The 22,962-nt window shown below is 42.0% G+C and overlaps 1 protein-coding gene across 1 annotated transcript; it reads right to left on the bottom strand.

Annotated features, from left to right (window-relative positions):
- Nucleotides 1-577: 577 nt before the first annotated feature.
- Nucleotides 578-16,725, bottom strand: gdf10a (growth differentiation factor 10a). Its single transcript, XM_030772414.1, has 7 exons — nt 16,624-16,725; nt 16,274-16,341; nt 14,994-15,140; nt 10,665-10,716; nt 3,101-3,341; nt 1,194-2,095; nt 578-769 (listed from the first exon to the last, which is right to left on the bottom strand). The coding sequence occupies exons 1-7, from the start codon at nt 16,723-16,725 to the stop codon at nt 578-580; spliced, it is 1,704 nt and encodes a 567-aa protein (XP_030628274.1).
- Between the last annotated feature and the right edge of the window lie 6,237 nt (nt 16,726-22,962).

The following is a 22,962-nucleotide window of genomic DNA, read 5'->3' on the forward strand; positions in this document are numbered from 1 at the left end:
AAATGAACACGGAGTGTTTGTGCATCAGATTTGGCTCAGAATGAGCTTGTAGCAGTTGTCCAGGACTTCCACACAAGTTAGATAGACAGAGATAGAGATGGACAGATACTTTATTGATCCCAAAGGAAATTTAGGATTTCCTGTGGGATTAATAAAGTTATTATTACTAATAATTCAAATTTAATATGAACCAAGTAAGGCAAGCAACTTGAAACTTGTGTGTAACTTGTCTGGTGACCTGTGTAAACTGTGTTTAAGTGCAAGAAAGAACAGAATACCAGTATGAGGTTTTTGATGTATAGTCACATGTCAAAAGCTAAAACAAAAGAAGGCAAGAATGAAACAATACGCTTTAATTCGCAGGCGTCAAGAAAAGTCCCGGAATGGAAAACTGAGAATTGTAATATACATTCTATCTGGAGGGAATTCCAATGGTCCAAATCCTTGAAAATGTGGCTTTGCTCTCTCTGCAGTACAACAATGGTAACCTACAGACTCTGCTGTTCCGTTTTTGTAGTCAAAACTGCAGGAGCAAAGTGCCTGTCTTTCTGTGTTTGGGTCTTCAGATACATGGATCTTATCGACAAGCACACGTATCTACAGACATGTTGGGGTAGGTCTTCAGAACAATATTTTTCGCCTCATCCAGGAAGAGGACGGTAAGAGGGTTCATCTTGTCCGGGACACAGCAGGGTTCTGGGATGCCGGGAATAATCCCAACGGTTTTCACAATGCTCTGGATCGTCGCGTGGTTGGAAGGACGAACCACCTGGGACAGAAACAAGAAAAGGAAAAGTTCAAAAACGACTAAAAAAAAACCTTTGAAACTTGTTCTCACAAATGACTTCTTCTTTTGTTCAGAGAAGGGTAAAGCAAGAGGGGTTGAAACAATACGAACTATTGTTGTGGGAGTTTATTTGAAGGACTAGAACAGAAAGAAAAATAATTGAGTTCAAATAATTGCCCCCCCCCCTAAAAAAAAACCCTCACTCAAGTTTAGAATAACTAGAACTTAATTGCACATAAAATCAGTGTACTCCATTTCTGTTAAGACTGAACAGTCTGAAGGAATTCTTTGTTCTAAAGCTCTGGCTGCATATGTCCCTCTCCAGGCTACAGTCATTTTTCAACCCATGTTTTCGCTTTAACACATGTGTATAGACGAGGCCCGGTGTGGCAAAGGATGCTCTAACCTTGGGTATGGGGAACTCGCACGTCCCCGCGCAGTAGTACGCGTCGAAAGATTTGGGAGACAAGATCCACTCGCTCCAACCGATGTCCGCAAAGTCCACCTTCAGGTATCTCTTGGAACAGTTACGCGGCTCCTTCCATTGTCTCCTCCTCGCTTTCTTCATGGTTTTCTCGTCAAAGCTGAGAACCTGTGAATTTCTCAACCCTTCTCCCTGCTCCTGGCCTTTTCTCCTTCGCTCTTTCTTGGAGAGCTTGGGCTTGAGGGCCAGGTAAGCGGCATCCCATGTGTCATGCTGTTTGAAGCTGTCGTATTCCACCTCTGGGAGCTCGTTGCTGAGAAGAGGATCTGAGACGTGCAGGTCTCGCCTGAACCGCGCGTCGGGAGACGAGTTCAAAGAGCGAGCGGACTCCTCGTCCGTCGGGAAGGGGTCGTATCTCTGTAAGCTCATAGCCACGCTGTTGGGCTCCGAGATGGCCAGATCGTCCGCATACACCAGCAGGTACGGAAGGCTGGACGGAGAGAGCTTGTCCTGATACCTCTGGTACTTTTCTCCATAATCAAATTCCACATTAATGAGGAGTTGGTTCTTACTTCTTGCCTCCTTTATGATGTGAGTCACACTCTTGGTCTGCCATGTTCCTCTCCTTACAGGGAACAAGGTGACGTTTCCTAACTGGGAACCCTGGGAAGCACCTCCAGAGGGGCTGCGGAAGAGGAGACGGAGAGACGGGAGCTGGTGAAGGGTCTGCACGCGACAGGATGGGTTTTTAAAACGCTTGCAGAACCACAGCCTCTGACGCGGACGCTTGTCGAAGTAAAAGTGAAAAGTTGTGCTGAGAATGACCTCAGATTCCTGAAGGGAAGTCAGATTCAGTTGGTACAGGACTTTCTGCTCCACAGTCTCTGTGGGGGGAAATGGAGAGCATTGCTAAATTACATATTCATGATGAAAATGGACTCAAACAGCAGGCTTTTTGTTCCTCGAGTATAATTTTTGAGGAAGAACAGGTAAAGGGGAAGTAATATATATTACTCTATGAATCAACTGCGAACATATGGAAAAGATTATTAAGTTCCCCCTTTGAGTCCTCTAAGGATTTTTAATATTGTAATGCTTTTATTAGATTCTAAACAAGTGCTTTTGCAGACAGAAAAGTTGAGGAAATTAAAAAAGAAACCTTCTCCTTCTGGAGATGGCATGGATTTCTAATCAGAGTGAGCACGTTGTTATCTTTTGGTTAAGTGAACTCCTGAAGCCAAGATAGAGCGACTTCGTTATGTCTACCAAAACGAAACGATAGCAAACAACGGTACCATTGGTCTGTGAAGCGTTTTGATGGTACCCCCGTCTAGAAAATTCGAAATACCACGACGTACTTAATCATGTGTATCTTGTAACCTCAGTGTTTTCCCAGTGTGCCAGCTGCGTCTGACTGCGAGGTGAAATACGTAACATTACAGCGGTTGGAGTCTGGGTTAAATCTCTGTGGAGACACGTTGCTTCTTAGACCGCAGCTGATATGACACAAACAGCTTCACCCATGAGCGAATACCCGTCACTTGAGAACACTCTTAACCCATTCTAAAGCTTATGCACAGACATAGGTCTCTCTCTCTCCGCTTTAGCGCAGCGGGGACCGTAAACCCAAATGGCATCTCTAATTCACTTGAAGGAATGTCGCCTGCATGTCCCTGAGAGACATATACTTGATAATGCGTAGGAACTACCTGACAAGTTACTCTAAACATTGGCTAAATTAATTGACTGGTAATTTGCCTTGTTTATAATAATTCTACATTTCATGACTGTCAGCTTGAGGTTCATGTGCAAAGGCCAGCAATGACTGTAGTTACTCTGCAATTCAATAGCACATCGTTTCCAAGACGATCATCATTCTTGTCACTCACCTGGAGTTACTTTAAAACTTCTGACAGTATTTCCGTTTTTCTGGGAACTGGCTTCTCTGTTGTATTTATCGTAGAGTTTGAACATATGTTGCGAGAGCATATCCTCGACAGTGCCTGCAAGTTTAACATCTGGGAAATCCAACTCATCACTCTCGTGCGTACTACTCCTTGAGGGTACAGGGTCCGATGTTGCTCCGCCGAATTCGGTATTAGCCAAAAACAAAAGCAGGTGCATCAAAAACTGATAATCAAAAGCCATATCAAAAATAAGAGAAAAACAGACTCTTGATGAATCGGTTCTCAACGAAAGGACTGCCGAAAGTCACAAGGCTACTGGGAGTTTTTAAACGCAGATTGCGCATCCAGTGGAGAACTGCACATGAGAGTTATTTCCCAGTGATAATTAATCTATTTAGGCTTTTCCCAGGCTTACAAACAGAGGTTTAACTGAAACAAACACGCAGACCCGTTACGCGGATAGACCTGTTGAACATACACTTGTTTCTTCTGACCGCCACAAGCCAAGGGACAGTGCTAAAGCAGTGAGAGGTGCTGACGTCTCCGCCTTCCAGCCAACGAGATCTCTCTCTACAGTATACAATTTTTTACTGGGGGCCCTTCACGGAAAAACCGCAAACTGAAGGCGATATTTACGCCTTCTCTGGATGATCATAGCGTTCAGCGAGACAACGTAGCGGTGAAGTTTTCTGGCTGATATTTCACACAACCGTAAAAAAAAAGCTATACGAAACAGTTTTATCTCAGGACTGTGCGATGTCATGCAATGTTTTATTACAAATAAAAGTTTTAGTAACGCAAAAAGTCAAAGCAATCCACTTATTTGCGTTTTCTTTTCAGCAACTGATACGGTCAAAATATTGTTTATTACTTGAGAAGAGATACTTGTGTAAGTTGGGTTTCGAGTGCCTTTGTTTGATTTCATTCATAGTATTGAGTACATGAATCCCACCAGGGGAATGCCCCAGTCACCTCTGTTTTTTTTGTTAACTGCGTCTGCAGTGCCATGCCAACAATGCCGGTTCTGTGAAAGATCTCGACTCAAGCAGAGAGGCCGTAACAAGCCGGGCCGCTCGGGTCACAGCTAGCCATTAAATACCACCTCTGCTCCCCGGGGATCCCGCTGGAGACTCCCTTTCACTTCACACTTGAATGTGTCTTAAATCTACATTAAAACTCCAGAGACCTCGCCCACTTCGGACACAGTTACTGGGTGAATCTGAGAATAAATCAAGTTTCGGCGGAGAGCTAACCCCTTCTCCGAAGTATTTCGTTTTATTGTTGATCAGTGGGTAGGCTAAGCCATTAAAGCACCAGAATACAGCACTTCTTTTTTAAAGGTGATGAAAAGCGAGTACAGGGGTGAAGGAATTCAAATTAACTTGGGTTCACAAAAGTCTTTCAATTTTGTGTGTGTGTGTGTGTAGAAATGATCAATCTCTGTGGTACCTTTTAAAGAAAAAGAATTCCTTTTTTTCTCTTTGCCTCACCTTAGTTCCTCTGAGTGCTTAATGTTTTTTTTAATTACAGATTTTTATTGTTAGATCAACAAGTAACGGAAGTCTCTGACTCAGAAGTGTCTCCATGGGCCTCGCTTTCTTAACATGTTTATTCCTTGTTACCACCACAGTGAAATGTCCTCAGGGTTTAGAAACCACATCATTATTTGCATTTGCACATTGCCTTCCCATCCAGTCATGTGCTTTTGTGAAGAACCCATTGAAAAATATATAAATCTGTCAGCCGTGAAAAGGGAGTGAAGATGGACTACGGCTTCAGTTAAAGATCTCAATTTAACTCCTGTCACAAATAACCAGAACAAATACAATTCATCTCAGTTATATTACAAATAAAGTTTTAATAACTGACTTATGCAAAGGCAAATTAACATTAAAATATTATTTTTCATAATTCATTTGGTGAGGACATATCATATCTCTATGATGATTTCACATATTTAGAGCAGTAAAGAATCGTCATCACAAAGACAAAAGTCAGCCCACTATTTTGGGTCTACATCAAAGTTGTCTGGGTGGTTTCTTTCTTTGATTATCATCAAGGGGGAACCCCGACAGTCAAACATATGTTGTTTACAAAAACGAGGTACAGGGACAGAGTTTACATAAATCAATTTCATTTTGTTTTACAACCCAGTTCATGTCTTTTCTGGTCTTCACATTGTCACGTTGACCCTCTTCCCAGCTCCGCTGATGTGATTTCATTCTTTTCCACTCCAATCCCAATTTCCTTTTTATTATCTATTACAAACAATTTATAACATAATAGAGTAATATAATCCTGGCCACAAAAGTCCAACCAAACATCTTAAAACTTCTCTCATCATGTCAGCACCATGTCGTAAGGAAAATCCTTTCTCGATGAGACGCAGACGCTTAAGCTTGGCATCCTGCAGAAAACCAAAAGAGCTCTATTAAAATGCCCAGCGTGGTTAACACTGTAAACTCAATTTCCTTTGGCTTTTGCCTTTAAAGAGCTATATGAGTCCATTTTTTTTTTAATTCGCACTATGTATGGAATGTATAAAAAAGGGCAACATATCCTTATTCTCCCCTAATCAGCGTGAGAACTGTGTAGAGAAGAAAAACTTTAATGGCAAAGTTCCCTGCGTTTCCATTTTTGCTTCAGTAAGTCACTAAAACTGAGAGTCCTAATCGCGTATTCAGAATTGAAGAGCTTAAAGCACATAATGCATACGTGACGGATGATTCCCTTTTTACTGTGGACATAAATATACGGATACGTTTACTCCTGATTGTTTGAGAACCAGCCGCCCTCATTACGGTGGCAATTTTGGGCTATTTTTCTGATGTGTGATTGAGCAGCATGTGTCTCTGGTGAAGAGTTATTAATAGATATTACGTATGGCTCCATCTGAAGCGAAGCTTTCTTTAAAGACTTTCTTTGGCACCGAAACAACTCCATATTAAGCATCCATCTGTAACTGTCAGCCATGGAGAGCTATTTCTTTTTCTCTTTGTGGAGACGGGAGTAAGTAAGATATTGGCTTCTCCTTTTGTTTGTCTTTGCTCTCCCCAGTTTGTGTTGGCTATATGGTAACTTAAGTGAAACACAATTAGCCCTGGAGTGTTTTACTCCATCTGACCGTTCATCAATCAACTCAAGGGCTCTCAAAATGTTGAAGCACTTTACATCATCCCTCAATCAATGGGACAATATTCCAAATGTTACACTTAAATTTTACAGATGAATGGCAAGTTCTTGCCTGCTGTTGTGCGTTAAGTTACTTGCAGTACATTAGCAGAATCTCAGAAGGAATAAAAAAGAAAAAAAAAAAAAGAAAAAGAAAAAAGTTTCAAAGTGACTTTTGTGGGTCTGTAAATTTCCACCTCAAAAGCACGTTCAAAGCATCAGAAATTTTATAACGTCATATAAATGCTTGATCTGAAACAGAATCTCGAGAAAACGTCCCGTAAAAGACCCTAACTGGACCGTTTTAGAGAGTCCATATTTCACAACACCATCTTCAAGATGTTACGAGAAATGAGACACATACGAAAGTATTCCTATTCACGCCACAGTGTGATTCCTGGATTCTTGATACCGATTCCAGGGTTCTTTTAAGACCGCTATCGGAGGAAAGGTGAACATGAAAGTGTGTCTTAACGATTCTGCGTGTGGTTCGAATCCCTCATAACCTATGGAAAGACACAGACCTGATGAAGGAGCACAAAGATACACTGAGATTATTTTTATGATTCTTGGAAAACAGAATATTTTTCCTTTCCCTTTTTTTTTTTTTTTTACTCTTTCTCATTTTGCCGCTGAGAGTGGATGCAGTATTGAACATTGCTGAGTGCTTGTTCGAGCCAAGTGGATGGTTTTCCTTGGCACCGAGAGACACTCAACAAAGTATGAAGTGGCCGCCTGAGAATTTGTTATGCTTTTCATGTATAGACTATATGATGATACTCAATATGAGACTGCGCTAAAAATGTAAACAATTCTTGTTTTATCGTGTCAGGCTCTTTCATATTCAGTGCACCTACAGCATTGAGGATTTCCCACTGGAAAGTTTCAGGAATAGTCTCTCTCTCTCTCTCCCTCCCTCTCTCTCTGTCTCCCTCTCTCTCTCTCTCTGTCTCTCTCTCTCTCTCTCTCTCTCTCTCTCTCTCCCTCTCTCTCTTTCTCTCTCTCTCTCTCTCTCTCACTCTCTCTCACCTTCTCTGTTTGCTCTTTCTCTCTCTCCCTCGTGAAATTCAAGAACTGAATTCAGATCGCCAACCACATTGGTTTGACACAACCCATAAAAAGAAAACTAAAATTACTCCGTGTCAAAGTGAGCAGTCTGTAATCCTGCAGCGGGCTTTGTTGGCATGTCTCTCCCCTCCCGTCTGTCCGGTTCAGGCTAGTGGCATTGCTGTAGTGGAGATGAGATAATTTGGCTGAGTGTAAAGGGATGCAGCGAGCCCTGCTGTCTGCGTCCAAAGGTAATAAAACTCAGCCATGCTGTCCGATCCGCAAAAGGCCCACTGCTGTCGCTCTCCAGCTAACACGATTTCACCCTTTACAACTGTGATCAGCGGGCCTCCAGGACCAGGCTGCCTTTGATCTTTGGCTCCCTGTCAATCAGAATTAGTTATCCTTCAATACTGACCCCTCCTCTCCCTGTGTAGAGCCCAGTCTAAGAACAAAACCTGCTTTGTGCATGCTGAATGTCTTCATGAATGAAGCCACACTTTGGGTCCCGGTTACTCACGGATACCACACGCCACCTCTGATTCTACCGTTTCGTAGAGTCGAAAAAAGTCATTCGCATTCACACCAGATTCATTTGGCAAATGTTTGTATCTATGTGGAAAACTACTACTACGGAGGAGCACAGACAGGGAATTCTTCAGGAAAGTCTCTCCCGCTCCCAAAGACCCCGCAGGTTTTTCCCTGAGCTCAGTACTCACATCTGATTCGACTTGTCATCTGATTATCTACTGATTTAATATTCCTTTTTCTTTAAGTGTGTTATTAAAACATAACAGGACAAATATCATGTGTCAGTGCAGATCATGCATAATAAGCTGTCAAGCTGTACCAGAGGGGAAAATAGTGGGTTGGTGCTGGTGTGTTTTTGCCTGGTTTGTGGTGAGGGAGAGCTGGATAAGACTTATGAATGCGGGGGTCTTTCTCTTTGATAGACTGATGAATTGGAAACAGGCTGACATCGTTAATGGTGATGAGTGATCCTGAGGCAACAAAGACACTCATGTTCAGATACAGAACAGGAGGATCTTCACGCATCTGAGCAAACATCTTAATCAAGAGCTCTAACACTGATGTCCAACTCAATTCAGTCGGTGACATTCTGCAAAACGTTTTAAATTTCAAGTTACTGAAATTCTTTTTTGGGGTAAATCAGTCCATTTAGGTCATCTGTGTATTTATTCTTTTCATGTATGACTTTTTTTAAAAAAGAGGAAAGAAAGAAAGAAAGAACAAAAGTTTCAAGTTTTGTTTGAATTGTTTTGCAGATGACTCACAAAAGTGAGCATTGTTCTTTCAGACTCTTCCACTTGCCAAACATTATGTCATTAGAGTCAAATTTCAGCTTTGCTTCTGTCTTCGTGTCTCCATCAAATCGGAGGTACCTTTCATTAACTTTCATTAATGGTGTGTTAGAGTTTGAGTGTGTGGTGTTTGGGTCAGGTTCTGTAACCTCTATGGAAGCTCGGTGAGGACCAAAGTGAGTCAGACACCGGTTGCTAAAAACCATCTAGTCATAAAGACATTTGATACTGCCTCTCAAACTGTTTGAGAGGAAGTCCATTCATTTGTCTTGTGACAAGACAGAGTGCGAGCGAGCGAGAGAGAGAGAGAGAGAGAGAGAGAGTGAGAGCGAGGGAGAGAGAGAAAGAGAGACAGAGACACAGAGAGACAGAGAGTCAGAGAGAGAGAGAGCACACTGAGTGCAACTTAAGGCTCACGTTTCAAGCTAATCATAACACAGAACATCATGGCAGATATAAATTATAGCTGACATACATCCATATTTGATCTTCTGTTATGAAGACCAAAAATGCATATGTGGTGCTTTTAGGATGTAGGACGAACGTATAGGAGATTGAGACATAGATTGTGTTTTTAAGAATAAAACTGATTTCTTTTTCCCAGCACTTCTATTCAATTTCTTTTTTTTTCCTTTTTTTTTTTTATTATTAATACATCTTATGTTTTGTTGAACATATTGCTGACAGAGCATAGCCTGTTTCATTGACAGTTAGCTCCAGAGTTGTTGATTTTTCTCTCCAGATAGTGAACCATGCTGTAAGATTGTTTTACATCGAACCGTCCCTCCACCCAGACTGACTGACCACTGCCTATCCCAGTGCACAGCAAACTTCTCTACTAATTTATGAAACTCCCCCTTCTTCCAAGACCCTTCACATAAAACAATTCCCCTTTGAAGATTTTAACAATAACAACCATAAATTCATGAGCTCCCCCCGGCGATTCACAAACATACAAACCTATGCCATCAAAACAGATTTCGCTCTACTCGATTACAAAACCTCAAATACAATCCAGAAGCAACGTACGACAGCAGGCGTATGATTGTGCTGCGCTTGCCCGTAACCTGCACGAAACTGCTAAGCAGTCTGACCTCAAGTGTCTAGACGCACTGAGCCCGTTTCTTTACCTGTGTGTGTGTGTTCAGTGGGGCCTTTTGAAACACTTGCCAATAAAAATATATAGACTGCCAGCTCACAGAGAAGGGGGAAAGACCCTAATGTTGCCTTGGGGTATTCCGAGTCATAGAGTCGGTAAAATATCGTCTCCTGCAGGAAGACTGGGACAGAGCAGTAGATAAATCTGATTAATGCTATCTGGGGAGGATGCATGTAAGACTCTGGATCACTTCACCAGCTCCACTATTTGTTATTTATGTCGGTGTAAAAAAAAAAAAAAAAAAAAAAAAGAGGAAAAGAAAAGAAAAGTGTACAATTTCATCTTTCTTTTATGACTGTACACATGATACGTCGCTTCTGAAATGTAAATGTAAACCGCATTTTATGCCTTAAAAAACATCACGAGCGGCGATAGCGCTAAATGGAGACCAAAGGAAGCGTGCTCCCTAACCGTCTCATTCTGTGGAGACCGAACAGAAATGACGGTATCCGGTAATATCAATCAGTCCCCGATGTCTTCGGCACATTTACGGCTGCCTTATTTTATGCAAGGAAAACATCAAGCCCAGAAGAACGAGAGTTCCATTTGTTTAAACAGAAGAAACTAACAATGAAGCTCCTTACGGATACTTAATCTGTGGCGTTTATGAATTTATGACGGTGGCAGGGTTGAGGAAGTGAAGGATGAAGGTGAACGCAAGGCCATGTGTCGAGCTCATAGCGGTCTCTCTGTCTAGGTGCTCACGCAATCGTCCCGTGTACCCATACCTGATCAACCGTTTAACAGTAATTTAAGTAATTCCGGAGGGACGTTCTTTGAAGGCTGGATCAAGAGTATTACGCTTAAATTACAAAAAAAAAAAAAAAATGTCTGAAGTTTGACTTACCCTGAACTTGACATTCTCCAGAGAATCACCGACTGAGCTCGTGTGGAACTCTCTAGAAGAACAGGGATTAAAAAAAGACACATTGGGTCAAACCATGGCTTTCCAAAGCCTTCTCTTGAATTGAAAAGAAAATCTCAGTTGGGTACAGTTTAATGAGGGTAGTATTAGTATGAGTTGATCAGCAGAAAACAATGTCTAGCTGTGTATGACTTGAGCCACAAAGATATATTCAGTTTATTGAAAACAGATTTGATAATATAAACCTTTTTTTTTTTCAGATTTTCTTTTAACCACTTGTTGCCTCCTAAGCGGCCAAACTTCTGCAAGAAACTATACACCAAAAATAGTGTCATTCCCAGAAAATGTCATAATGTCCCACAAATCATAATTCACACATACACCACAAATAGCCAGTAAAGGCTGTATTATTCCATATTGTTAGTTTTCCTTTCACTTATTGAGAGAGAGGGAGAGAGGGAGAGAGAGAGAGAGAGAAAGAGAGAGAGAGAGAGAGAGAGAGAGAGAGAGAGAGAGATCACTGGAAATCTGGAAGTCTTTGCATGGGAAAAATGTGATTGTTCAGAAAAGTGCTCGGTTTTATTTAGAAATACGACATGCCTCGAGTTAAATGTTGGAAACAGAAGCATTTAGAATGGGAAGGCAATTTAGAACAATCTATTACTTAACGATATATCTGTCAACAAATTCTGAGCACAGTTTATATTTGTTAGTATCATGTATTCATCCATTCATTTATTTTGTCTCTTTCTTTCATTAGAACCGTGAACATGTATTTGGAGACAAGTACGGGATGTTGGCGGAGCCTTTGTAAATGAAGCCCCCCCCCTCAAAAAAGAAAAAGAGAGAGAGAAAGAAAAGAAAACAAAGAACAAGCGTGCGCACAAGTCTCCTCTGGACATTTTGTGCGGGGGGGGGGTGGGGGGGGTGGGGGTTTATATCACACTCTATCCAAACCAATCAGAGCTTTTTTTTCTTTTGACTTTCTTTTTACTTATTGAAAGAATATACATTTAAAAAAGGAAAAGTATAAAGAATTTGATTTATATTGAAATGCTAAATAATAATTCTTCAGTTAAAGACAAAATGACCAGCAGTTGGTGTCATTAACTGTCAAACACGCAAGTACTGTTAGATTCATATTGTTCTAAGCATGTGCGTTTGCGTATGCATTTAGCATATCTCTGAATGAGATGGATAGACTTGTTTTTATTTTTTTATGACTTTGGAATAATTTCATAACTTTGCACACGTGATCCAACCCATTATAAAACGGGAACAGTTAAAGGATCAGGCAATGACTGTTTTGGATGTGAGTTCCTCCTGGCGGTGATCCATGGGCCTTCAAGCCCTCACTCTGGAGGTGAAGGTCGCAGGCCCCAAAGGACGTGTTCAGGAAATGGCGGCACACACTGGAGATTTTAATGAATATAACTGTGTCCTTGTAAATACAGAGACCAAGACCCAGGCTTTTCTGGAGGCGGCCTTGTTGAATTTTCTCCTCTTCACAAACATGGATTCGCAGAACAGAACCTTTAGAAAAACTACCGTGTGGCGTGTTGCGTTTTCACACGAGGGGGAGGCTGCCATAGACTCTGAAAACAACTATTTATACTGCAGGCATGACTCAAAAAATGGTGCCCTGAGTTCCAAGGGGATTGTGTTACTCCCACCCCCACCAAAAGAAAAAAAAAAAGAAAAGAAAAACTACTCATTTATATTTTTGAACCAGTGAGAAGTCTTTCCCCCTCTTCAATGCTGGGAAATGCAAGACTCATTCACAGCTACCAAAAAGGCTTCAAAAAAAAAAAAAACCACAAAAATAATCATCCATCATAATTAATATAAGGATTTCGACTGATGGGTGTGCTGAACATAAGGTGACTATTGAAGGATATGAGAACAGGGACAAAGCCTGAGTGTCAGATACGCCAATAGAACCTCATTCCACAGGAAACTATGGCGGAGCATTGGAGCCAAGTGGTTGAAGTTTAGCTCACTCTAGAATGCCTACTCATTAGAAACTCTTTGACCGAGGGCCATCCCAAGTCCCTCCTCAGAATAATGCACAAAAAGAGTCTTTATTGTTTAATTCGTGCTCTCGGCTTTTGTCGGCAGAGGTGAAACACAGTAAAAGTCAAGTTTATATAACCAATTAAAGCCCAAACAATAACAGAGAGGTTTTTTTTTCAGCTTGGCAGACAGTTGTACTTGCCAAGCAATTATGAGAACGACATTGCACAGTCTTTCCTTGTTAAAACAAGAAGCCTATTTGGTAAAACAAACAAACAAACAAACCAAAAAAAACCCGTAACGAGCTAAAAAAATCCACTGACCATCCATACCTGAGGTACAATACTAAATGGAGGGAATTAAATACAATAAAAGAAAAAAAAAGTCATGCAGAAACTATTTATTAGGACAAATTCTGTCAAGGAAGAAAAATATTTTTATTAGCTTGGCGGTAAGCAGTCAGTGGTGTTGGTCTGGTCTGTGATGATTGGGGGGAACAGCAGGCCTTTGTTTGCAGACAGAATGGCTTTCTCCATGTGCTCACTGCAGGATCCCAAACATCACAGACAGGAGGGGGGGGACTATACACTGGCATTCCTCTCCCTCTATGAATGTTTTATTAGTCATGTGAACAGGTCACAAAGTCACCCCCCACCAAACAATCACCAACCACAAGGCGCAAGGGGCAGTCTGAGCGTTTTTTTGGAGGGCGGGGGGGACTGAAGGGGGGGGGGGGGGAGGTGGGGTGAGCTCCTAGCTGGATCGGTGTGAATGTGACCAGAGTGATCAAGACGGTATCAGTTTTACTGCTAAAACAACAGAGTGACGGAGTTTGGAGAGAAAGGACACAGTAATGGAATGCACATGTGAGAGTGCAGAGGAGAAAGAGAGAGAAAAAAAAAAAACACAACATAGTGAAGGCAGCGTTGATGATTTAGAAACGTTAGCAATTGCCCGCGACAGTCACATGGTTGAACTCTTGTCTATAAGAAGGCTTTTCCCTCGGGGGGGGGGACCTCGTCTGTTCCGTGCCCAAATCCTGCAAAGTCATCAAAGTCATTAAAACGACAACTGTTTTTCACTCTTTTTATTCCGTCTTCCAGGAAACCGTCCTTTGGATGTCACGGCTTGAACTCCTTCAGTTGTTTCGTTGTTTCAAAATTTATGGAGAACTTCCTCGGGCTGCAAAAGAAATTTCTACAAATCGAACGTTGAAGAAAATTCAAAATGTGATAATTTGGCATTGTGGGAGACTTTGTGACAGGAAACTGATCAGACTCACAAGTGAGATGTGGGTTTCAGTCAGTAAATCAACTCTCTGTATTGGCGCGGTTTACATTGGCCTGAGTTTATGGCATTTGTCCGTTACACTGCGTTCTCTAAGTGTTCGTCAGAGAAAGAGATTATGGTCAGGTCTACGTTTCAGTCCTGGGTGTAATTTCCAGTCACTCTCAGCCCCTGCAAACCCCAACAAATCTGGACCACCGCACAAAGGCCCCCAGAGTCTGGTGTCTTACTGAGGTGTTACACCAAAAGAATTTTCCAGAACCAGCTCCTGCCACTTTCTCTTCCCACACACACACACTTACTTACTGTGCACCCATGCCACAGCACAGCATTCCCCAAGAACCTCCGACAGTGAAGAACAGACGGGTCCGTCGGAATATGAATCCGTTACGCAGACACCTCAGACCAACTGCCTCTGCATTCCACACAACCCATACCACCTCATTTCCTTTATTACTCACCATGTCAGACCAAAGGTGCTGAGAATATGCTATTGTTCAGCGTTGACGCGGAGCGACGCGGTCGTATATTAATTTCTCTCTGTTCGGTCAGTCCCAGTCTCAGGAATGTCCTGTTTTTTTGTGCGGACAGTGTAATGTCTTTTAAAAAAGAAAAAAAAAAAAAAAACCACAGTGAAAGCAGTCTCTCCAAGTTGAGGGGCCTTGTCCAGACGAGAACAAGAATTCGTCCTGGATCGGTGTATCGAGCTCTCGCCCGGACCAAACTCGGTTCCAAGATCTGGACTTGAGTTCCTTTAATGCTCCTTTAGTTCTCTAGCCCACACTAAAGAGCTGTGGGATATTTTACATTAGCATCCGTATGGTTCACATTTCGAATGCTCGCGTGAGTGACTCCCTTTGACCTGCGGTTCCAAGTTCAGTGCTGATTGTAAATACTCAAAGACAGCTGTGGCTAGCCCTCCCTCTCTAATGATTGAGTAGATATTATTGTAGATAATGCTCGACATTAATCTAATGTTAAGTTAGGTCAAAGGACAATGTAATTTAGTACTCGTGCTGAAAGTTGGTTTCGGACCTCTTGCTCTCCGAGCCCATTCCGTCTTGACCTCCAGTGCCCCCTTTTTTCCCGTTGTCCGTTAAAGTCTCCCAGAGCGCCGAGGCTAACTGATGGAGAAAGCGGTCTCGAATGTCAAACGGCCTTTGCCCAAATCAGGGGGAAATCAGAGGAGAGGAGATTAAGGACGTGAAGCTATGAAATAGACTTGCTCATTGTCTTTGATCTGGAAATCTGTGTGTTAGCCCAGTGCTTCTGCTCGGGTTTCAAAGCCGGGAGGATAAACACGATGCTAACGGTAACGTTGCTCATTGGTTATTCAAAATGCTGTTCAAAAAGATCAAAGCCCTCAGTAGGTTAGACTACTGATATGTGTTCAGTCACGCTCTGGTTCGGGTGAAGAACTCCTGAACGCTGTTTTGTAAAAAACAGGAAGTGGGTTGTGAAGAGGCCAGCGCCAGATGAACTTAAAGTGTGAAATGTTTTGTAAGTTTTGCTTAACTGCAAGAAATGGGTGAATTTATGGTGTATTTTAATAGGCAGCGAATTTGTTTAATAAGCATACAGAGGACCATACAGTTATGCTGCCTTACTATGTCTTAGTTTTTTTTAGATGGTAATGGAGCCAAGAGAATCACTGCTATAAACTCTTCCAGACCAACCACCCTGGTGATGATTTTCACCCATAACACAGTGGCACCAATACAAATGCTTGCGGGAAATGAGTGCTATGCTGAGCGGGGTTGGCCTTTGTTTCCCCCGTTGTAGAACTCTGTCTTTATTGCTCTTAATATTTTTTTGTACATTTTCCAAACTCCTCTCAGATGTAATACCCTTTTACGGGTCCCTAATGACCACTTTTTTGTTGTTGTTGTTGTTGTTTGTTTGTTTTCCCACAATTCCCTGCTGTAGGCAGCTTGGCGTCACACGTGAGGCAGCTACAGGTTCGGTTCTCCGGAGTTAGATAGAGTCATTATTTCTGTTAGCTCTCACACCAGCTGACATTCTAAAGCCTTTTGAATGAAGAAGCTTTTGTGGGAGCTCGGAGGGGAACCCGCTGGGCATGGTGAAAAACACATCCACGGGGTAAGGAGCTGGGAAAGCGAAGGCCTCAGACGCAAACAGAAGGGCCCTGGACTCTGCCAGCACCACCGCCACCACCCTAGAAATACTCCAGTCCTGTCAGGATCTTATCCAGCTGACAACCCAGCCATAAGACACAATAGACCAAGCCTATTCCAACGGCTCTAATCTTCAGGCCTCTTTTTTTTTCTTACCGCATTCCTCCAAAGAGAGGTTTAGAACCTCTGAGGGTTCTGAAAAGGTGCAGTCGGCTAAGGGGGTCCTTCAAAAAGAAAAAGAGAAAGACTAATGTGTCCTGAGACAGGTTGCGAGTTTTAAAAAAGAAAAGGGGAAAAAAAAAAAAAGCTTATGTAACCGGTGAAAGCCCTTCTCTCAAAGAAAAACAAAACAAACGAAGCAAAAATGTAAAATGTGAAAACTAAATAAATAAATAAATAAATAAAAAGTTAAAAGAAGCCTCATGCTTTGTTTGAAGATAAAGGGGAAAATATAACACGTGGCGAAGGGAAAAAGATAATAAATTCACGTTGGATGTGGTCTGCACCTGTGAACCGAGACCACGTCGAGGGAGGGGGAACAGCTGCAGGTTTTCATCAGCCCCGTACCTCTGCTCCTCTTCTCCAGCACCTCCCTTACCTCTTCCCATTCGGGAGACAGCGGAAGATTGATGAGACCCGTCGTCCTTGGTGGGATGTGAGTGTTACGATAATGGTGTGGGACTGTTAACTGGGAGATAATTGTTGTCAGATGTGTGTGAAGCAATTGCAGCTGCTGGAATGTCCTTAAGGTTGCCTGGAGTGGTGGTACTGTCTGTGTATGTGTGCGTGTGTTTGTGTCTGTTATCTCTCTGTCCTGGAGGATCAAAGCCACCACATCCCTCTCTCTCTCTCTCTCTCTCTCTCTCCTCATCCACACAAAGGCTGTGACCTCATCGCCTTCTGTTTAGGTGTAATGACATCACGGTTGAGTCATAACCTCCTCACCTTTTCTGCACTGTCAGCAGGCATAACAGAAAGGGGAAAATATTCACCTTGTGTTTGTGTGTGCGTGTGTGCGTGTTTGTGTGCATGCGTGTGTGTGCGTTTTTCAATTCCCTTCAGAAAAGATCAAAATCAATTGACAGAACATAACATGTTGTCTTGTTTAGTTTGAGAAATACTCCGCAGTAATTTGATGAATAGTAGCCTTTTCTCTAACACGCCATTAAAACGTCCATTTGTTTTTCCCATTCCCAGAACTCCCACTCATTTTAATGAATAAAAAAGTACATCATTGAAACGTACAATAAAATCGTAGAGCTTTCGTCTTGTTAAAAGACCATTCTTGTTTAAATTTCCATTTGGAATTCCCAGTGGGTCTACACCTGGTAAACAGCATTCTTAGAACCACATTCATTTCTAAATTACTGGAAAAACTGTTTAATGTCACAAGAGACCTTTTGTCTGGTGCAAAAGGTACTGTAAAGATGCTAAAATAAATGCCTTGAACCGAAATTGGAGATAAAATCATCACTGAGTGGAGAAGGAATTGCCAAAGTAATCTGAGGTGAGGATTTGAGGTTTTCTAGGTATGCAGCATTGTTCTGGTGCTGAATTCTACCGGTCCAGTTAACCAATAAAATCTTGGTTCTTAAGAAAAACACTGGACCTCACTAGTACAAATCTGTTTCCCATTCAGAGCGGTGAAACGGTGAGAAAATGGGTTATGTAACATAATGAGGAGGGCAAAAAAAAAAAAAATTAAGATTAATTTCCCGCTGGTATGATATGAATGTATCGTTAGGTTTGTGGAGTGTTATTACAGAGCAATAGGTTCCTGTAAACACATCATCAGTTTAAAAAAAAAAAGAATGTGTGTGTGTGTGTGTGTGTGTGTGTGTGCACGCGTGTGAGAGAGAGAGAGGGACTGTCCTTGTTATTTATCACACACACACACACACACACACACACACACACACACACCGTGCAGGCTGTTTCAGCAGTTCCCAGTCCTTGTTCCTGAGGGCACACTGCTCTGTATAGTTGACATCTCTCCCTGCTCTAATACACCTGCTTCAGCTAAATGAAGGGTTTCATAATTAACTAATGAGTTAAACCAGGTGTTTGTGAGCAGAGTGAAATCTGCTCTGCACAGAACTGTGGGCCTTGAAGAGCAAGGCAGTGAAATACCGGCCTTTATATAACACTGCACCCTGGAAAGATTTAAGCGTGTTCACAGTTATTTAAAAAGTTAATGTTATTTGTGTTTTCACGTTAATTTCTCTCCCTCCTCCTCTTAAAGAAAAAAAAAAAAAAACGGCAAGAAAAAAAACCACACCAGTAAAGCAAAACCTTTCATTTTTAATCTTTAAATTTATCCTGAAGGGGCACCACCTTGTTGCCACCACCAGTGGAACAAATTTTTTTAATTTCCAGAAGAAAAAAAAAAAACTCATGTGAAAACAGATTTCCCCTCTCATTTATGGATGAATGAACACGCGCTCTTTAGAGAGACTTTCACGGATTCCTGTCCAAACAGGGAAAACCCCTGACATACTTCCTGTAATGCTGGCCAGTGTGGAAAAGAAAAAAAAAAACAAAACAGTGTTTCCCCCTGACTTGTCAGCTCTGTGCACTTCAAACAGGGACAAGAACCTTACAGCGGTACACATCAATGGGGCTTTTCTCTCAGGTAAAGTGCAAACCCTCCGGGCCTGGCCAGGGTAAATGTCAGGCCCCAAGAGAGGCAGTTTATCTTGGAGAAGGGCAGTATTTTTACACCTTCTCTCAACAGCAGCCTCATACTGACTGGTCAAACATCAGCCCTTCATCACAGGACAAGCACCCTCCCTAATACTGTCTCTCTCTCTCGCTCTCGCTCTCTCTTGTTCACGCACAAACACAGACACACACACATGCACGAATGCGCACCCCCCCACACACACACACACACATACACATGCAGACACACCAAATAATACGCCTTATCCAACATCTAGTTCATGTCTGGTTTGTCTCTTTTGCACTATAGAAATGTTCCATTACACAGGTTATCTCTTCCCTCTCTGTCTCTCTCTGCCTGTCTGTCTCACACACACACACACACACGCACACACAGAGAGAGTACAGATCAGATGCTTTACCCAGTATCTAGATTGTGTCTGGTCTGTCACTCTTGTAGCACATACATGTTCCTCTAAAATGCTGATCTCTTCCTCCTCTGGTTTTCTCTGTCTCTGTCTGTCTCTCTCCCTCTGTCTGTGTGTGTCTGTCCATGCATGCGTGTGTGCGCGTGTGTGCGTATTTGAACTTGTATCTGAGTTCTTCGGAATAAGCACTCTGAACTCAATATTACACTATGAATCATTCTTTAGACAAGTCTCATTTGAACTGGCCTTTCAGTGATTTGACTTTGGCTTACTGAAGTAAAATATGGTTTAGACTGACGCAGATCAAAATCTCAATGCAAATCACTGAAGTCTATTAAAACGTCAATGCAAATCATACTGCAAAACCTCCACCATCCCCTAGACTGAAAACTCATTCCGATTTATATAAGGCCTGTTTAAATTTCTTGTTGTGGCCATCATAGATCATGGCATTATTATCTAGTTAGATAATAGTAAGTTCATTAACTGTAATTTAATTACAATCATATGTACAAGTCTCTGTATTTAGAGCAAAGCAGATCTGGATATCATCAAAGGATAAAAGAATTAAATTAAAAAAACAAACAAACAAACAAACCAAAAAACACAAGTGACTAAACACCAGCCTTGCTAAAGGCTTTCTCTACCATACCAGCTTTTTAAGGTACTCTCACTTTTATCGTAAACAAATGTCTTCAGTCTCTTTACATGTTATACCAACAGGTTTTCTGTTTCTTTTTTAAACTATGAACGTATAGTTGACAGAAAAGTTCTGTGGAGATCAATTAAATTAAATATTCATTTATAAAAAAAAAAACCCCAAAAAAACCCAGTCGAATCAGGTCCAACGTGCAGTTCAATATACTTCAGAATCAACACGCATAAGAAACCTGGCTTCCTCAGGGTCAGGGTTATTTTCCCATAGTGCCAGAAGGTGTTTGTTTTTTGCTAACCTGCTAAGATGGTTTAAGGCCTCTGAAATGGCAGTTGTAGCTGGAGGGCTGAATAAGACATAGCTAAGCTGAAAGAAGCCTGTACAAAGCCAGCCGTACCCCCCCTGCTGTGCCACCCATGCCTTCAATTGCTAATGGCCCTGCTATGTATAAATACCATTCTATACGTAATTAGTCACACTCAGCCACCGAAGGCTTCGCTTGTTACTCAGACGCTAGGTAAAAAAAAAAAAAAAGTTTTAAATTTCCCCGCTGCAAACAATACATGTCAGAAGGCTTTATCTTGGGCAGCACTGGGGTAGTTGTTTGCAACGCAAAAAAAAAAAAAAAAAGAGGGGCTTGCAAAATGGTACCAAAGTCTGCTTAAAATGGAAGTGTGTATAACACTAGTCTGTAGTGTGTAGTGCTGAACTTCCATTAAGGTTCCTTTTAGAGGGACAGATGGGTAGACTGGTTATTTTCTCTTAAAGAATATTTAGGCATGTTTTGAGTTCTGTATAAATAAAAGGAAGGCATGCTTAGCATTGACTTTTTTTGGACAGGCCATTCTAAAAAAGGGCGAGTTGTAGGCAACAATTATGAATAGTTTTAACAAATCAGTGGAACCCAAGCAACATTTGTTATATTGCTATCGTAATCTTAAGATTAGGACATGCAAATAATGGAAATCTAAATGTAAACGCCCTCTCTCTTACCCTTGCTCAGACGAGGAAGATGCAAAAATGTTGTATACTTTGGTAAAACTGTATATATGCTTGGTGTACCATGCAATGGCCCTGATGTTGGTCTGCCATGCTTTGGCTTCCGCTCAAGACCAAATCTATTTGCTGAACTGTTAAACATGACATATTCCAGATTTTCTGGGTATTACTAACACTGCTGTACCTAAAAGCTTTAGGTGTTGACACCGATTTCCAGAAATGCGCCCTCGCATTGGGCTTTCCCGATGTAACCGCTATCCACGTTTTCTGATTTGATTCAAAAGACATTCTTCAACGTTTTCTGCTTCAAATGCAGCTTGGATAATCATAACAACCTTTTGAAAGATCCTGGAATGTATCTAAAAACCTTGACTTTCGCAGCTGCAAATGAAACGCTTTTGGTATCAGGTTGAAATCTATCTGGACACGATCCACTGCGTGCTTTCAATTCGGGCCCGGCGGATTCAAACGGTTTCGACTCGCTACGCTTGCGTGTCAGTACGTCGACAAACACCTCGCCATTTTCTCCTCACTCTCCTCTCTCACCGAGCAAGGTATCAGCTGAAGAAAGTGTGAACACATTAGTCAGCGGCATGGAGTCATGGAAACTGAGAATATTGTCGTTTTTGTAAAGAGAGGAGCGAATGACCAGGATCTTGCCTCTGGCAAACTATAGCCTTCCACTCGCACAGCTGCTGTTGGGCTGCTCTGGGTGGAGGTGGGAGACCTCATGTTTCAGTTTTGTCCAACAATTTGTGAACTTCACACTTCAAAACAAAGAGGATCCAAGAGTTCATTGTCGTGTGACATCCATCATGGCTTTGAACTCTGGCGTAATCAAACAAAGGTAATGACCTTCTAAAAAGCAGTAAAAAAAAAAAAAAGCCAGGAGGTTTTGATTTTCTCTTGAACTAAGTAAGTTAGTCCTACTGTCTTTCCAAGCTCTACACTTTCCTCTTGACGTAATTCACACTTTGCTGTTTGTGTGGCGGGACGATTCTCGGCTTGGCTTAGCGGTGGACAGGTGTGTTTTGAAAATGCCACTTCCTTTGACGCATGCTAACACCTGACATGTGCTGGCAGTTTCATCTTTGACCCAGAGACATTCTCAACAATTACCAGCTCTGAAAAAAGCAGGCCTAATCAAACAAAATGACACAAAACGTGCTCACACGTGTTTGGCATAAAATAGGCTACGTGAATCTGATGGGAGGTGGGAAGGGTAACCCAGGATGGGTCGCCTGATTTGGGGGAAAAAAAAAAAAAAAAAAGAGTTTGAGTTGAAATTTCAAAGTCTTGTCCTCTGTACCTCTGCTTGGACATGGCAGCAGGGCAGTTAGTTGAAGGCGTTGACCTATATAAGAGGGGCAGTTTTTTTTTTTTCTTGGACGCTCGGAAAATATAACAACCTGGCTTGAGTTGCGGGGGGATTCCATATGTGAAAGCAAATCACCTGAGCTTCCCCTGCCAAAAAAAAAAATGGGGAAAAAAAGAAAAAACAACCCTAAGAACTGTACCCGGCCTGTTTTGAATCAATTAAGTTGTTACAAAGTTAAATAACGGATGAAATGTACAAATACATCTTTCGTTTGCCTTTCCTTCCTCTACTTTTGATCTTCCTTTGCTTTAGCTTGGTCTCCAAACAGGAGGAAGAGGGGGGAAAAAAAAATAAATAAAAGCGTTGCTTCTCAGATCAGTGTCTGTCTGATACGCTTGATTATTGACTAATATTTGGACGAAATCGGAGCTGCGGACTGCAGGCGACAGCTTTTTCTTCTTTTGATTTGGCAAATGATGAATTATGTGGAAGTGCAGTAACTGGAGCCGATTTTGTGGCAGGGCGGGGAGAAGGGTCTGCATGTGGGAATCCAGACGTTTCCACTCTCCATTGTCTCTTTCCACAACCCCCCCCACCACCGCCTGCCTCCTTCCCATCAAACAGTGGCTTTATATTTCATCAGACGATGGTACTTGAGGATTGTGTGTGCAAGTGCCTGCCATTTGTTATTGATGGGGTGGCAGCAGTGACGAGTGTGTGTGTGTGTGTGTGTGTGTGTGTGTGTGTGTGCGTGTGCGTCTGTGTGAGAAACATGTTGTTATGC

The sequence above is a fragment of the Chanos chanos genome, chromosome 4 (genome assembly GCF_902362185.1).
Source record: "Chanos chanos chromosome 4, fChaCha1.1, whole genome shotgun sequence".
Classification (NCBI taxonomy): domain Eukaryota; kingdom Metazoa; phylum Chordata; class Actinopteri; order Gonorynchiformes; family Chanidae; genus Chanos; species Chanos chanos.